This window comes from Lithobates pipiens, unplaced genomic scaffold, assembly GCF_037356315.1.
Source record: "Lithobates pipiens isolate NorthernLeopardFrog02 unplaced genomic scaffold, aLitPip1_a1.2 Scaffold_8, whole genome shotgun sequence".
NCBI lineage: Eukaryota > Metazoa > Chordata > Amphibia > Anura > Ranidae > Lithobates > Lithobates pipiens.
The window spans coordinates 53,022,957-53,040,628 of NW_027507903.1; the positions used below are offsets into that span (position 1 = coordinate 53,022,957).

A 17,672-nucleotide genomic window follows, 5' to 3' on the forward strand; every position below is an offset into this window, starting at 1 on the left:
CACCTCACAGGATACTACAGTGCCCAGGGCAGCCAACCCTCCTGCCCACCTCTTGTCCCAGCCCTGGACTTTACTTTGCAAGACAAGTTGCACTGTGCACAGGAATTTTCCTCAGAGCTTAGTAAATGTGGTGAAATGTCCCTGTGTAAAGAATACCCGATTACATGCAAGGAAAAAAACCTGAATTTTTGCTTGTATAATATTTGATTAAAGCGTAACTCCACTTTTGTTGAGAAAAAAAGCATTCCCCTCTGGGTGATCTATGTACATTACAAGGATTATAACAAACTTTGTTGCAGATTCTTACCTTTTCTTATTCTGAAGTAATCCATGTGTGTTTGTCTGTAACTCTGGACTAAGTAGGTCTAATGGGAGTGGTTTCATAATTAACTAGCAGCTGTGGCAGCTGCAGGGCACTCATGAAGAAATCTGCTGGGCCTGCATCCATTTAGACGTGTTCCTATTGGGAGTATCTCACCAAAAATGACACTTTTGTTGCAGGGGATGTCTGAAATCTGACTTGTATCTCAGGCAGACTTCTGGAAAAATTGGTGATCCAATCACACAAGCAGGAAATTATGTTTCTGGGGGGTGGTCAGTACACACTCTGTGTATAGAACAACTCCAGGTAGCCATATTGCAATGCATTCTCAGAAAATTACAGTGGCTGCAGATTGAAAAGGAAAGGTCATTTTTAATAATATTCAATTACAATATGATTAGTGTCGCCATTATATGTGCTATATCATTTTTCCTTTATTTGCTATTTTTTTCCCCCACAGAAGTGGAGTTACCCTTTAAATATTGGAAGCCAGCAGAGCGTTACCTCATTCCTTAAAGTGGAATTTCACCCAAAAGAGGAAGTTTCACTTTTTTGGGGGGAGTGGGTGCCTGGTTTTGATAGGTACCCGCTCCCACTTCTGGCCAGATCCACGCAGCGATCTAAGTGGAAGTCCCCCCCTTCCTCAAAAGCCTTCCGGGACACATCACAGGTCCCAGAAGACTGTGGGACCATTCACAAAGATTTGTTGTTATACGTTTTACTTACTTTTACACACAGTAGTATACAGGTTGACTGACTTTTTTCATGCAAGATTTACCATAGACACAGCCCATCAATCATTTGGAGAATAGGGACCACATTTGTATTGTAAAAAAATAAAACCAGGCATGGAACACCACTAGATACAGTAGATTTAGTCTGGCTTTACTAAGTAAATAAACACAGTGCATGGACATGCACAGAACAGAGCTAGGCTAGCTCTGAGGAAGGGGGTGCGTCCCGCTAATGCGTTAGCTGTACCCTGTGTTCTGTGCATGTCCATGCACTGTTTATGGCCTTTTGTCAGTTGCATTTTGTGAGTGCCCACTCTTATATAAAAATGTATTTTTATTAAATTATCTTTGGTAATGCACTAGGTGTGTGCGCCTTTAATTTCTGTTTTTCTTGTAGTTCTTTTCAGATTACCCCCATCTGAGGAAGGCAACATCCACCCAGTTTTGGATATTATATATACCTTCACACCACCATTTTATCTGACATCTGTTACTCCACACCTTGGAAGACCTATTAGCGCTGGAAGTGACTGTGCTTTTTGAACATCAATGACAGCTTGATGTCTTTTGTGGTATTTGTGGATGAGGTTCTTTATCTTCTCAGATGGTAAAGCTGCCCATTCCTCTTTGCAAATAGCCTCCAGTTCCTGTAAATTCTTGGGCTGTCTTGCATGAACTGCACATTTGAGATCTCCCCAGAGGGGCTCAATGATATTGAGGTCAGGAGACTGAGATGGCCACTCCAGAACCTTCACTTTATTCTGCTGGAGATAATGACAGGTCGACTTGGCCTTGTGTTGTGTATCATTGTCATGTTGAAATGCCCAAGTACATCCCATGCGCAGTTTCCTGGCTGATGAATGCAAATGTTCCTCCAGTAATTTTTGATAACATACTGCATTCATCTTACCATCAATTGTGACCAAATTTCCTGTGCCTTTGTAGCTCACACATCCTCAAAACTTCAGCGTGTTTCACAGTAGGAATGGTGTACCCCTCTCCAAATGTAGTGTTTATGGTTGTGGCCAAAAAGCTCAGTTTTGGTCTCATCACTCCAAATGACTTTGTGCCAGAAAGTTTGAGGCTTGTCTCTGTGCTGTTTGGCGTATTGTAAGTAGGATACTTTGTGGCATTTGCATAGTAATGGCTTTCTTCTGGCGACTCGACCATGCAGCCCTTCTTTCTTTAAGTGCCTCCTTATTGTGCATCTTGAAACAGTCACACCACATGTTTTCAGAGAGTCCTGTATTTCACCTGAAGTTATTTGTGGGTTTTTCTTTGCATCACTAACAATTTTCCTGGCAGTTGTGGCTGAAATTCTAGTTGGTCTACCTGACCATGGTTTGGTTTCAACAGAACCCCTCATTTTCCACTTCTTGATTAGAGTTTGAACACTGCATTCTCAATTCCTTGGATATCTTTTTATATCCCTTGCCTGTTTTATACAGTTCAAATACTTTTTCCCACAGATCCTTTGACAATTCATTTGCTTTCCCCATTAATCCAGAAACGTCAGTGCAGAGCACTGGATGAAAGATGCAAGGGTCTGTCAGGAGTCCAGAAACTCATTGACCTTTTATAAACACACACTATTTAGAAGCAAAAGGATCACAGGTGAGGGTGGTTACCTTTAATAGATATTCAAACCCCTTTGTGTCAACTTGTGTGCATGTTATCAGGTCAAAATCACAAGGGTATGTAAACTTTTGACCAGGGTAATTTTGGTAGTTTCTGTTATGATTTAAAAAGAGTAAACACAGTTGATTGATAATAAATGGTTTCATCCAAACACTAACCATGAGTAAAAGAAAAGTTTTTGTGTTATCATTCATATTCTCTGAAAAATGGCCAAGAAATCATCAATTCTGCCAGGGTATGTAAACTTATGAGCACAACTGTATACAGTGTATGAGTGTTGAATGTAAGTTCTGTATATCCCAAAAATGGCATGAAAAGTTCCCTTCCACTATTTAATTGTCCTTCCCTATCTTTTTACTGGAAATATTTCCATGCTAAATAAAAACAACCTTAGTGTGGTGTCTATGTCTATAACAAGGGGTGGCAAATGATGAACACCCTTTTAGATGCAGAACCGATAATGTTTTTAGGGCTTATTCTTACATGCAGCAGCCCTTGCTGCCCCTCTGAAAAGGGATCTGTTTTGGATCTCTATTCAGTAGGTGTTTGACAGGTATTGAGGAGGTGATATGTCTGTTTTAATCCTAAAACAATAGAACCAGCACGTCACAACCACTTGTAGGGCATTTGAGGCATGGCCACATACTGTATATTTAAATGGGTCACATTAGGCAGTGGAAATGCAACATGCAGCTTCATTTGTGTACAGCTCTGAACAGCTGCCTGCTCTTCTTTAGGTGAGTGGTTGGGGGGCAATAATACCGAGGCTCAATTGCCTGCTTTTAATATTATTGCCCATGTCAACAATCCCTTACTTTTGGGTTTTTCTTCATTAAAGATCTTGTTATCATTTGGGATTTAAATAACATAGACCTAGCTTCTAGTGAGCAAACTATGCTTTTAAAACCCTTTACAAATGAATTTATTATAGATATGGATGTGTCCCTGAAAATGTTTTGAGAAAAAAAAATGCCCTATTTTGTGGAAACAAAGTATGCAATAGCTTATTTTCAGGACATATTTCTATATATACCGATGGTTCCCTGAAGTGTACTATGGAGGATATTTGTCTCTAAAGCAAACGACATTTTTCTCTTTTTATATATCTTTCTGGGCAAATCATAAATGCATTTTCTCTAAGGTCTAAAACCTGCAAAGTATATACTGTATATTATTAAGGAGAATGCAGTCAAGACCAGATCTACATACCTGTGTATAATTCAAAGTCAAATTCAAGTGAAGCAGAACGGTAAACAGATGCAATTCTTTTTAGAATAATTGGGTGTTTGAAGAGAAACCCCATGTGTTGAGCTGGAGCACACTATAAGTAAATGACTGACCTGTGCTTATTACAGGAAATCTTTCTGAGCAACTGTTTTGGTCTAGAGAAGCCTTTCTAATCCTACTAAATATGAATTTCCTTCAGTATAGCCCAGTGGTCTTCAAACTGCGGCCCTTGCCTTGCTGTTATCTGGCCCTTTTGGTATTATTCTTCCCACTGTCAGCAACAGGCATGATTCCTTTCACTGACACCAATGATGGGGCACTATTCCTCTCACTGAAACCAATGATGGGACACTATTCCTTTCACTGACACAAATGATGGGACACTATTCCTCTCACTGACTCCAATGATGGGACACTATTCCTCTCACTGACTCCAATGATGGGACACTATTCCTTCCACTGAAATCAATGATGAGGCACTATTCCTTCCACTGATATCAATAATGGCACACTATTCTTTCCATCAATACCAATAATGGGGCACGTATCCTCCCTTGAATGCCAATAATGGGGCACTATTCCTCCCTTTGATAGCAAAGAGGGGACACGGTTTACCTCCACTGGCACCATGACATTTTCTAGTCCCACTGGCCACAGTCCAGTCCCCCTATAGATGTGAAGAACAGTAAACTGGCTGTTTGTTTAGAAAGTTTGGAGACCCCTGGTGTAGCCCATGGAGTTAATTTAATTCAAAGTTAAATAGTTTATTCAACCCAGAACTGCTATTTGATACCGTTGGGTTGAATCTTCCATTGCCATCTTTCAGCATTATTAAATATGGTGAAATAACTGTTTATTAACCCATAGAAACCAATATGCTGTCACTTTGATGATATGCAAAGTGAAATCTTATCAGTTAGTATAGGTTACTGTTCTTTACGCAATATTATTAATATATTTCTTATATAAAGTATAATTAGTATATATATATATATATACGGTATATATATATATATATATATTGAAAAATAAACAGGTTACCTGAAGAAGGGCGTAGGCTATATAGACCAAAACCGTTGTGTGGAACGACATGTAACCTGTTTATAAATATATATATATATATATATATATATATATATATATATATATATATATATATATATATATATATATATATATATATATATATATATATATATATATATATATATATATATGTTCTTCAAAAAGTTTCTGCACTTTTCTTTTTTACCAGAACTGTTTTATTGTGCAATTGTTTATATTTGAATAGAATACCCTCCTAAATGTGAAATATATTATTTTTACTATTCTTATATATATATAAGATCTCCCCCATTCTGCTGTGTAATCTCAGTCCTCTTAGTTAACTCCTTATGTAATGTTACATTGAAATGAAGCAATAAGTAATTTACTTTTTTATAATGGTTCCAGCAGATTGGCAAAGCTGGAAACAGGTACAACAATCTTTCTGCTGCTCCTTACTTATTTATGCATGTGGGGGAGGACTGGGGGGCTTCTATTCCCACATTGTTCAGTTTAGATGTAACATTGCATAGATAAGCTTGAAGAAATAACTAATATGCAAAAGAGCATTTATATGTTGGGGATACAACAATGAACAAGCTCAATAATAAAATTGCAGGCTCAATAACTAAGGCAATAAAGTTTTCCTTGTACAGTTTATTCTAGATGTTTATGAAAGTATATAGATATAAGATAAAATAACAAGGTAAGTGTAATAAATAATAATAGTAATAAATTCACTAGGAAATAATCTACAATCTTTGACATAGAGGATGAGATATAAGAACTAAGCTAGTCTTGAAACTAGTTAAATGTTGGCGATCATCATTGTGCCTCTGGTGTGCTGTGAACAAGGAGACCTCTCTTTTATAACTGACTGAATGTGAGCTTGCTTTAAAGTAAACAGGAGCAGTGTAAACAGGCAAGCAATGGAGTTGTTATTCTCTTTACAAAGGTTGGTACTATATGGTCTGTAAACACAAGGGCTGCAAATGACACGTATTCTCTTCATATGCACTTTAGCAGGAAAGTGTTGCAGGACGATCCGCGGGAGCAGTCACATAGCTTGCCAATTCTGGGACCTTGCTTCACGGCACACCTCTCTCCAATGTCACACTGAGCACGGGGACAGACAAACACAAACATAACAATTTTATTACAAAAGCCAACAGGGAACCCCCGGATGTCATCATAAGAACTGAAAAAGTGGAGCTATACCATTTCATCTGTGACCACACTTTGAATAATGACATTTAAATGCATTAAGCTTGGTGATAATGATGTCTAAGCCCTTGTACACACGGTCAGACATTCCGACAACAAAATCCGTCGGATTTTGTCCGAAACTGGCGTTGCATACACACAGTCAGACAAAGTTGTCAGAAAATCCAATCGTTCGTAACGTGATGACTTTATTTAGCTACGATGGGACTACGTTCAGGCTAGTAGTCAATAGCTTTGGTCTAGGAATTTGATCTGAGCATGCGTGGCACTTTGTCCGATCGGAATTCTCTATCATGTTGTCAGAAAAATGTTATATCTAGCCCTCAAACTTTGTTGGTTGGAAATTCCGACTGAAAAAGTCAGATGAAGCCCACACATGGTCGGATTATCCGACAACATGGTCCGATCGGACATTTTCCGTCAGAATGTCCAACCGTGTTTACAAGGGCTTAGATGTGTCTCAGAATAGCATGCATTAGGTGTTGCCCTATCAAAATACATATAAAGTACATCATGATAATATACACAGGTGTGTGAAGCCTATTGCATTAAGGTGTGCACCCCAAATGTATGAAAACATGGTCGGTGTTAGTAGGGCAGTGGATGGTATCAGTAGAACAGAGGTTGGTGTCAGTAGGGCAATGGATGTATTTTAATTATTACATTTTTTAATTATAATTTTTTTATTTTTTTTTACAAACCCCCGTTGGGGGGCTTTTGTGAAATATCAGCAGGGGGAATCTGCACTACACTGGGGGGGGGGGGGAGTAGGGTGTGCCCAGACACACCCCATGCGCACGCCTATGATAATATAATGATAATATATAATGGTAAAAGAGTCCTAATTATTAGGGTAATGCAAAGAGTAGGGAAGAATACAACAACCCATTGTTAGCATCAGATTTACAGGCTTAGACCTAGTATACACGGTGGAATGTCAGGCGGCACTGACCGGTTTAATAGAAACTGGCCCACATTCAGCCCATGTGTACTGCAGTCAGTCTGACAGAAGCCAGCCATTTGTGTCATAGCCGAAAAAGGTCTGATGATTGGCTTCCAATCAGCACACTCAGCCAATGACTGAGAACACTGACTGGAGTGTTCTGGCGGGGGGCATCCCCCTGTCAGAACACAATAGCACAGCAGGGGAAATTACTGTACTAACATTGCATGGTTAGTACAGCTGCTCCTCCTGAGCTGTCAGTTCTTTTTGCGTTCAGCCCTGCTGGGTTGAATGAATAAAAAAAAACTAGTAGTGTGTACAAGGTGTTATTCATTTAAGCCAAGCTTTCTCAACCAGGACTTCCTGGACTTCTAGGGTTCCTCGAGAGAAGTGGTTCCCAACCTCAGTCCTAAACTACTTCCAACAGATCACATTTTTGAGATTTCCTTCACCTTGCACAGGTTCTTTAACCCAATGCCAATGTCTTAGTATTTATCACAGCTATATCACAGCTATTTTATCTAAGGGGAATTCCCAAACAGGGCCTGTTGGGGATATTTAGGAAATTAAGTTTGGAAACACTGCTCCAGATATTGATAAGGGCTCCTTGAGAAGTGGCAAATTTGTCTCCCACCTACAATGAACACCAATGTAGGATGTAATCTAGGTATGAAACATTCTTCAGTCTTTTATTCAAAACTTTCTACAACTTACCAATCATGCTACCATGAGTTGTAAATATAAAACATTCCCTGAGACCTTAAAGCCCATTTCCAAAAAAAAGTTTTCCTATGCAGTGGGGCTCCACTGCACAGATTAACTGCTCATTCTGTCCAGGGTAGAGTAGAAAGCTTTTACTCCGTATGATCCTCCATTTCACTGGCAAATAGCGCTCCCCCACGATTTTTCCTGACGTCCTCACGTTCAGAGCAGGGTTATAGGCTTGATAATATCAGAAACAGTCCACCACGCAAGACTGCTGGACCACGGGAGCAGGAGCCACAGGGACCAGTCTTGTGCAGGGATGGTTGGAGAAACAGGTAAGTATATCTCCGTTCTCCAATCCCTTAGACAAAAATTAGCAGTAAACCCTTCCCTACATCCAGGAGAAAACTTTGGGTTGCTGCACTTGGTCTGGTTCACACTTATGCGTGTTGCAGTTTGCATATAACAGGTGCATTTTGTGTTTTTCAGTACTGTACATGTTTTTGATCCATTGAAGTCTATAGAATCAAAAACCTAAAAAAAAAGTCCCTGGCCCTTTCTATAAAATGCACAGATGTAAACATCACCCATAAGAAACCATGTTAAAAGAACTGTACAGGCATTCCCCACTTTTAAGTACACAATGGGGTTTACTTACTAAAGATGGAAAGTACAAAATCAGGCTCACTTCTGCATAGAAACCAATGAGCTTGTTCAATTAATCTTTGGTAATAAAACCTGGAAGCTGATTGGCTTCTATGCAGAAGTGAGTCTGATTTTTCCCTTTCCAACTTTAGTAAATAAACCCAATTGTGTACTTAAAAGTGGGGTATGCCTGTAGTGTTGTTTCTGAAAAACTGAAAATGCACTAAAAAATGCATAGGTGTGAACCAAGCCTTAGCATGTTTCCTGCACTGCTATTTATTAGGCTGGATTCACACCTATGCATTTTTAGTGCGTTTTACATTTTGCAGATTTGCACTACATGGAACACGTTCTATAGTGCAAATCTGCAAAATGCAAAAAACACTAAAAATGCATAGGTGTGAATCCAGCCTTAGTCTCTTATTAGTTTAGAGGAAACAATGTAGTCAGTTAACGTGATAGTCAGTGGCAACTCGGAGGTTCCATTATGTGCCAATCCCTTATTATCACATCACAGCCTTTGCAGGATTATTTTATCACCAGAGGTCCACAGATGCACAGTGTTTCAAGGCAAGGTTAGCCTTTCCTCAAGTTCCTACACTTAGTATGCGTTTTGGGTCTGTGATGGTGGAATAAATTGGATAATCCCTGGAAAGCTATAATGAACTCCCAGGTCTATTGGAAATATATTGGTGTTATGGGTTTCTGCACTTATTTATTTATTTCAGGTACTTTTATAGCGCCATCAATTTATGCAGTGCTTTACATATACATTGTACATTCACATCAGTCCCTACCCTCAAGGAGCTTACAATCTAAGGTCCCTAACTCACATTCATACATACTAGGGACAATTTAGACAGGATCCAATTAACCTACCTGCATGTCTTTGGAGTTACTTTCCACATTGCACTTTGCTTTGTTTTTAAACCAACAAGGGAAGTTCCAAAAGAAAAGGAATGATGTTTTTCTCTAGTAACAAATTTTGTACTTTAACCGTTGCAGCACTAGATCTAATTAGTGAACTACACGTATAATCATAGTTTACAAGCTAGTAATAGACATTTTGCCTTATGATACCATCTAAGATATTAGATATTGAATGTTAAAATTACTTTAGGATGTAGGGATGTATGTGTGTAAATAAATATTCTATGTATTTGGATTGAGTGATATTTCACACTGCATTTATTTTATACAACAGAGTATGAGGTTGATTTGTGCAAGGGTGAACAGCAGCGATGCAGAAGCAGCCAGGTAGATCCCCGTAACCACCACAGATAAAAACCAAAAGGGGCTACAGTACAAAAGAGAGCTATATTTATTACCCACACATACATTTATCACAGCAGTGATGTTTCAAGCCTTCCCTGCACATCCTTGAGCTTCAGAAAGGGTAGGGATGCCTGAAGTATCACTAGTGTGATATATGTATGTGAGCAATAAATAAAGCTCTCTTTTGTACTGCAGCCCCTCTCAGGTTTTTCTGTTTTATACATACATATACCAATCAGTCACTGCACTCTCAAAACTATTTTTTCCTCAATATTTTTATTAGAATTATGTACTATTATTATTACTTTCTTTATATTCATTTCCTTAGTCGTAGTAAACATCACGCACATATCAGAAGTCAGAAGATGTTCGCTACATATAAAGCAAGTAAATACTAAACAAGGAACTTTTGGGAGTGCGGAGACTCATTGGTATAGAATAGTAGTGGTAGATTGGAGCCTGCCTGTTCCCAGCACCCGACACACACAGGATGTGCAGTCCAACTTTTTGACAGCAGATATATATATATATATATAGTGTAAAAAATATATATATATAAAGTGTAAATATATATTTAAGAGTGTGTGTAAATGAATATTATATTTATTATATTATATAATGTATATTTATAGTTACCAACCTGTACATTATTGCAGGACGCAGGTTGGCAACTGTAAAGGGCAGGAATGCCTGAAGTTGCTATGTTACTGGCTATAAATATACTTACCATCCTGTAACCTCTTAGTATTATATATTTATTATATAGTTGTCTTTTTTTTGGGGGGGGGGGGGGGTCCATCTGGTTACTTGTATAGATGATGCTGACTGTAATGTTAAACTATATATATATATATATATATATATATATATATATATATATATATATATATATATATATATATATATAGATAGATAGATAGATAGAGATATAGATATATATATATATAAATATATCTATATATATTTATATCTCTATATCTATCTATATATATATATATATATATATATATATATATATATATATATATATATATATATATATATATATATATATAATGTATGAGGGGTCTTCAAAAAATTTCCGCCGCTTTTTTATTTAATAGAGTTTAAAAATGAGTGGAAACTATTTGAAGATTTTATATATATATATATATAGTTTAGCATCATCTATACAAGACCAGGTGGACCCCCCCCCCCCCCCCAAAAAAAAAGACAACTATATAATAAATATATAACACTAAGAGGTTACAGGACGGTAAGTATATATTTATAGCCAGTAACATAGCAACTTCAGGCATTCCTGCCCTTTACAGTTACCAACCTGCATCCTGCAATATTGTGCAGGTTGGTAACTATAAATATATAATAAATATAATATTCATTTACACACACTCTTAAATATATATATATATATATATATATATATATATATATATATATATATATATATAAAGAGAGAGAGAATAATGTGCAAAATATAATATAGCATAAATGCATAAATACATGTTCATTCACACGCTCTAAAATAAAATTATATATATATATATATATATATATAGATATATATATATATATATATCTATATATATATATATATATATATATATATATATATATATATATATATATATATATATATATATATATAAATATCAATTATTGCAAGCATGTATTATATGTATTTCAGTGTGAGTATGTAAATAAATGTTATATGTATTTGGACTGAGTAATATTTATATTTTACATCCCATTTACTTTATAAACCTGAATCTATGTGTGATGTTGTTCACTGTGTGTATGTGTACATATATATAATATTCCTTTATACACACTCTTAAACATATATATATATATATATATATATATATATATATATATATATATATATATATATATATATATAAATTATTGTGAGCATGTATTATATGTATTTCAGTGTGAGTGTGTAAATAAATATTATATGTATTTGGACTAATATTTCACACTGCATTTACTTTATAGCCCAGATGTATGTGTGATTTTGTTCCCTGTATCTATGGCTCATTTATAATAAGCACAGTGTAATAAATGAATAAATGAGATAAAAGCAGCTCACCATTGGGATCTGGGCTCTCTTCTGATACATGGGGTACCTGTCCTGGAATTTCCCCAGCAGCTCTTCCATTGCCTCCACCTATAGGGAACACACACTTCAATCAGCAGGTATAACAGCAGCAGAAACAACCTGAGCACTCACTAACTGTGATGAACAATGGGGAACGGTCCTTCCTATTCTACATGGAGAAGGTGTGTGCACTCAGTGCCTGCAATATGTGGGGGGTGGAAGGGAGACTGACCAGCTCCTTCTCGGAGGATGTGGGCATCTTCTTGACCTCGAAGTCCTCGGAGGAGAGCTCCCGGGAGGACTGGCCCTGGCAGAGGCAGACGAGGAGGACACTGGCACCGAGGAGTCGGATGAGGAGCGGGGAGCTGTCCATGGTGCTGAAGGTGGATCGGCCGGCGCACGATGAGCGGTGTCTCCTCTTCGCTCCACTCGCTGCTCTTCTCTGGTGAGAACTCTGGGGGGCCCGGCGGACAAGTTGCTTTTAAACTCCAAGGGCCCCTCCCGCTGTGATCTCAAAGAGGATCTGGGAAGACAGCAAAAGTGCGATTCGTCGCCTGAGCTGTGATACATCCCATCCCTCCAATGGGGGCCACACTCCTATACTCTGCATGTCTTCTGCTGCAAGGCATGGTGCTAGAAACCATCTGTCTCTCTGCAGCAACACATTCCAGGGATGATAGGAGCTCTGATCACCGGAGAGTCTTCAGCATTACCAATACATGAGAACATTCAAACAGAAAAACGTCATCTCCACTGTACACATTTCTATTATGTAGGAAAATTACAATGTAGCTAATGATTTCAGGTTACACAAACTTTTGCATGGTACTAGAGAAGATTTCAGTGGCAGCTGGTGCTCAACATTTTTTGGGGTTGCACAAACAAACTGAAAAATTCTGAAAAAACCCATCAATTGCAGCCTAACTGTGCCCATCAAACGCAGCCACTGCGCCCATCAAACACAGCCACTGCGCCCATAAAAGTCACACAGTCACTATGCCATCAAACACAACCACTCTGCCATCAAAAGCAGCCACTGTACCCATCAAACGCAGCCACTGCGCACATCAAACGCAGCCACTGCGCCCATCAAACGCAGCCACTGCACCCATCAAACACAGCCACTGCGCCCATAAAACGCAGCCACTGCACCCATCAAACGCAACCACTGCGCCATCAAATGCAGCCACTGCACCCCTCAAACGCAGCCACTGTGCCATCAAACACAGCCACTGCACCCATCAAACACAGCCACTATGCCATCAAACACAACCACTCTGCCATCAAAAGCAGCCACTGCGCCCATCAAACGCAGCCACTGCGCCCATCAAACGCAGCCACTGTGCCCATCAAACACAGCCACTGCACCCATCAAACACAGCTACTGTGCCATCAAACGCAGCCACTGCGCCCATCAAACGCAGCCACTGCGCCCATCAAACACAGCCATTATGCCTATCAAACGCAGCCACTGTGCCCATCACACGCAGCCACTGCGGCCATCGAACGCAGCCACTGCGGCCATCAAACGCAGTCACTGTACTATCAAACACATCCACTGTGCCCATCAAACGCAGCCACTGCACCCATAAAATGCAGTCACTGCGCCCATCAAACGCAGTCTCTGTACTATCAAACACATCCACTGCGCCCATCAAAAGCAGCCACTGCGCCCACAAAACGCAGCCACTGCACCCATCAAACACAGCCACTGTGCACATAAAATGCAGCCACTGTGCCATCAAACGCAGCCACTGCACCCATCAAACGCAGCCACTGCACCATCAAACACAGCTACTGTGCCATCAAACGCAGCCACTGCGACCATCAAACACAGTCACTATGCCATCAAACACAACCACTCTGCCATCAAAAGCAGCCACTGTACCCATCAAACGCAGCCACTGCGCCCATCAAACGCAGCCACTGTGCCCATCAAACACAGCCACTGTGCCATCAAACACAGCCACTGTGCCCATCAAATGCAGCCACTGTGCTCATCAAACGCAGCCACTGTGGCCATCAAATGCAGCCACTGTGCCTATCAAACGCAGCCACTGTGCCCATCACACGCAGCCACTGCGGCCATCAAATGCAGCCACTGCGCCCATCAAACACAACCACTCTGCCATCAAAAGCAGCCACTGCGCCCATCAAACGCAGCCACTGCGCCCATCAAACACAGCCACTGTGCCATCAAACACAGCCACTGTGCCATCAAACACAGCCACTGTGCCCATCAAATGCAGCCACTGTGCTCATCAAACGCAGCCACTGTTCCCATCAAATGCAGCCGCTGCGGCCATCAAATCCAGCCACTGTGCCTATCAAACGCAGCCACTGTGCCCATCACATGCAGCCACTGCGGCCATCAAACGCAGCCACTGCGGCCATCAAACGCAGCCACTGCGCCCATCAAATGCAGCCACTGCGCCCATCAAACGCAGTCACTGTACTATCAAACACATCCGCTGCGCCCATCAAACGCAGCCACTACGCCCATCAAACGCAGTCACTGTACTATCAAACACATCCACTGCGCACATCAAACGCAGCCACTGCACCCATAAAACGCAGCCACTGCACCCATCAAACACAGCCACTGTGCACATAAAACGCAGCCACTGTGCCATCAAACACAGCCACTGCACCCATCAAACGCAGCCACTGCACCATCAAACACAGCTACTGTGCCATCAAACGCAGCCACTGCGCCCATCAAACACAGCCACTATGCCATCAAACACAACCACTCTGCCATCAAAAGCAGCCACTGTACCCATCAAACGCAGCCACTGCGCCCATCAAACACAGCCACTGCGCCCATCAAATGCAGCCACTGCGCCCATCAAACACAGCCACTGTGCCATCAAACACAGCCACTGTGCCCATCAAATGCAGCCACTGTGCTCATCAAACGCAGCCACTGTTCCCATCAAATGCAGCCACTGCGGCCATCAAATCCAGCCACTGTGCCTATCAAACGCAGCCACTGTGCCCATCACACGCAGCCACTGCGGCCATCAAACGCAGCCACTGCGGCCATCAAACGCAGCCACTGCGGCCATCAAATGCAGCCACTGCGCCCATCAAACGCAGTCACTGTACTATCAAACACATCCACTGCGCCCATCAAACGCAGCCACTGCGCCCATAAAACGCAGCCACTGCGCCCATCAAACGCAGTCACTGTACTATCAAACACATCCACTGCACCCATCAAACGCAGCCACTGCACCCATAAAACGCAGCCACTGCACCCATCAAACACAGCCACTGTGCACATAAAATGCAGCCACTGTGCCATCAAACGCAGCCACTGTGCCATCAAACGCAGCCACTGCACCCATCAAACGCAGCCACTGCACCATCAAACACAGCTACTGTGCCATCAAACGCAGCCACTGCGCCCATCAAACACAGCCACTATGCCATCAAACACAACCACTCTGCCATCAAAAGCAGCCACTGTACCCATCAAACGCAGCCACTGCGCCCATCAAACGCAGCCACTGCGCCCATCAAACACAGCCACTGTGCCATCAAACACAGCCACTGTGCCCATCAAATGCAGCCACTGTGCTCATCAAACGCAGCCACTGTTCCCATCAAATGCAACCACTGTGGCCATCAAATCCAGTCACTGTGCCTATCAAACGCAGCCACTGTGCCCATCACACGCAGCCACTGTGGCCATCAAACGCAGCCACTGCGGCCATCAAACGCAGCCACTGCAGCCATCAAACGCAGCCACTGCGGCCATCAAACGCAGTCACTGTGCTATTAAACACATCCACTGCGCCCATAAAACGCAGCCACTGTGCCATCAAACCCAGACACTGTGCCCATCAATTGCCGCCACTGTACCATCAAACGCAGCCACTGTGCCCATCAATTGCTGCCACGGTACCCAGGGCTGGTGCAAAGATTTTTGACACCCTAGGCGAAACCTAATTTTGCTGCCCCCCCTTTGGCTCCACCCCTGACTCCACCCCCTTTGCCCTGCCCATGTATATCCCACCTTTTTAATGAAGCACCCATCAAATGCAGCCTCACCAGCACCCATCAACCAGTGCCTATCAATGAATGTTTGCTTGCTTGCATTCATTTGGGAGTCGGGACACAGTCCTCCACTGCCTGCAGATGCTGAGACCTCTGCCGCGTACACACGACTGGTTATTCCATCAGAATAAGCTCTGACGGTCTTTCCGACGGGGTTCCAATGGAGTTCCGCTGAAATGGACTTGCCTAGACTCGATCACACCAAAGTCTGATCGTTTAGAACGTGATGACATACGATGGGACTAGAAAAGGAAGTTCATTGCCAGTAGCCAATAGTTGCCCTTGCGTGGTTTTTGGTCCGTCGGAATAGCATACAGACGAATGGTTTTCCCGATAGGAATTAATTCCCTCTGAAATATTTAAAATATGTTCTATTTCTAAGTGCGTCAGAATTTTCCAAAGAAAAAGTCAGATGAAGCCCACACATGATCGGAATATCCGATGGAATGATTCTGTCTGACCTTTTCTGACGGAAAGTCCAACACGGCATTAGTTGCTTTTCGCAGAGAGAAGAGAGTAGGAACACCAGTGGCCAGGCGCCCTAAGGCAGCAGTGCACCCTAGGCGGCCACCTAGTTGGCCTAGTGGTAGCACCAGCCCTGATGGTGCCCATCAATTGCTCCCACTGTGCCCCATGAAAGGCAGCCACTGTGCCATATCAAATGCTGCCAGGGTGCCCCCCCCCCGCTGGCCCGCTGTCTGCACTTACCTGTCACGAAGGGGACAGCTCCTCGATGTCTTCTCCCATCCTCTTTTCCCTTGCTCTGCTATGATTGGACGCCTGGCATCCAATCACAGCGCCTGTCGTTTATCAGGTGACGGGTAACAGATCCGAGCACCTGATTGGCAGAGAGGCGGTTTAGTGTTAGGAAAGCTAATGTTCATTCGCTTTTCTAACACAGCTGAGTGACCTGCAAGGGCCCAGCATGGCTCTCGCAGGTCACCTTTTTGGACACCTATTAGAGCCTATGGCTCTAATCAGGAGCTTCAAAACCACCCCCCTGCAGCTGGAATTCAGGTGCCCTGCGCCCAAAAAGGCAACGGGCACCTGAATAGGTGGGAGCAATGGCCATAGATGGATTCATGCAATGCATGAATTTAACTATTGGTGCTAAAGGGGGGTGGCTGGAGAGAGGGGGCGGTGCCCGTGCACCCTTATGGACGCACAGCCACTGGAAGATTTAATAAAACTGGAGCACTCAGAATCTAGCACAGCTGTGCATGGGAGCCAATCAGCTTCTAACTTCTGCTTGTTCAATTAAGCATAGACAATAAGCCCCTGTTTACATCAATGCGATTTGACAGGTCATGGAAAATCACAGCCTATTGCCAACAATGGCACCGTCCCAATAGGTGCGATTCCCAACTTTGTGGCACCGCACCGATTTCCAAAACTAGTTCCTGCAATACTTTTGGTGACTTCGGGGGGCAACTTCAATATGCATGAACCCACACAGATGTCTTTCAAGTGGCTTCGTTCACATATGCTGTGGCCGCGGCTCACAGCATGGGGTCCTGTGCGTCCCTGTTCACCAATTCAGGTGCGAATCAGGTCCAAATTTATCCTGAATTCACACCTGAATTGGACCAGAAGACAAACAAGGCCCTTCTTCAATGCAGACCGTGGCCGCCCTGGAGCTGTGTGAACTGGCTCCATTGAGAGCTGGTTACACTCTCTGTCATGCAAATTGGATGCGGGGAAGCCCACATTAAATTTGCATATATGTGAACCCAGCCTTAGGCTTTCTTT

The 17,672-nt window shown here is 42.0% G+C and overlaps 1 protein-coding gene across 1 annotated transcript; it reads right to left on the reverse strand.

Annotated features, from left to right (window-relative positions):
- Positions 1 to 5,602: 5,602 nt before the first annotated feature.
- On the reverse strand, positions 5,603 to 12,335 carry LOC143963761 (cocaine- and amphetamine-regulated transcript protein-like). The gene is made up of 3 exons (XM_077473488.1): positions 12,094 to 12,335; positions 11,853 to 11,930; positions 5,603 to 6,081 (listed from the first exon to the last, which is right to left on the reverse strand). The coding sequence occupies exons 1-3, from the start codon at positions 12,232 to 12,234 to the stop codon at positions 5,974 to 5,976; spliced, it is 327 nt and encodes a 108-aa protein (XP_077329614.1). The 5' UTR covers positions 12,235 to 12,335; the 3' UTR covers positions 5,603 to 5,973.
- Positions 12,336 to 17,672: the final 5,337 nt, after the last annotated feature.

Coding starts and splice junctions, on each gene's coding strand:
- LOC143963761 (XM_077473488.1), bottom strand. CDS start 12,234: ATGGACAGCTCCCCGCTCCTCATCCGACTCCTCGGTGCCAGTGTCCTC. Junction 11,931..12,093: donor CATCCTCCGAGAAGGAGCTG/GTCAGTCTCCCT, acceptor TGTTCCCTATAG/GTGGAGGCAATGGAAGAGCT. Junction 6,082..11,852: donor AGAGAGCCCAGATCCCAATG/GTGAGCTGCTTT, acceptor CCCCGTGCTCAG/TGTGACATTGGAGAGAGGTG.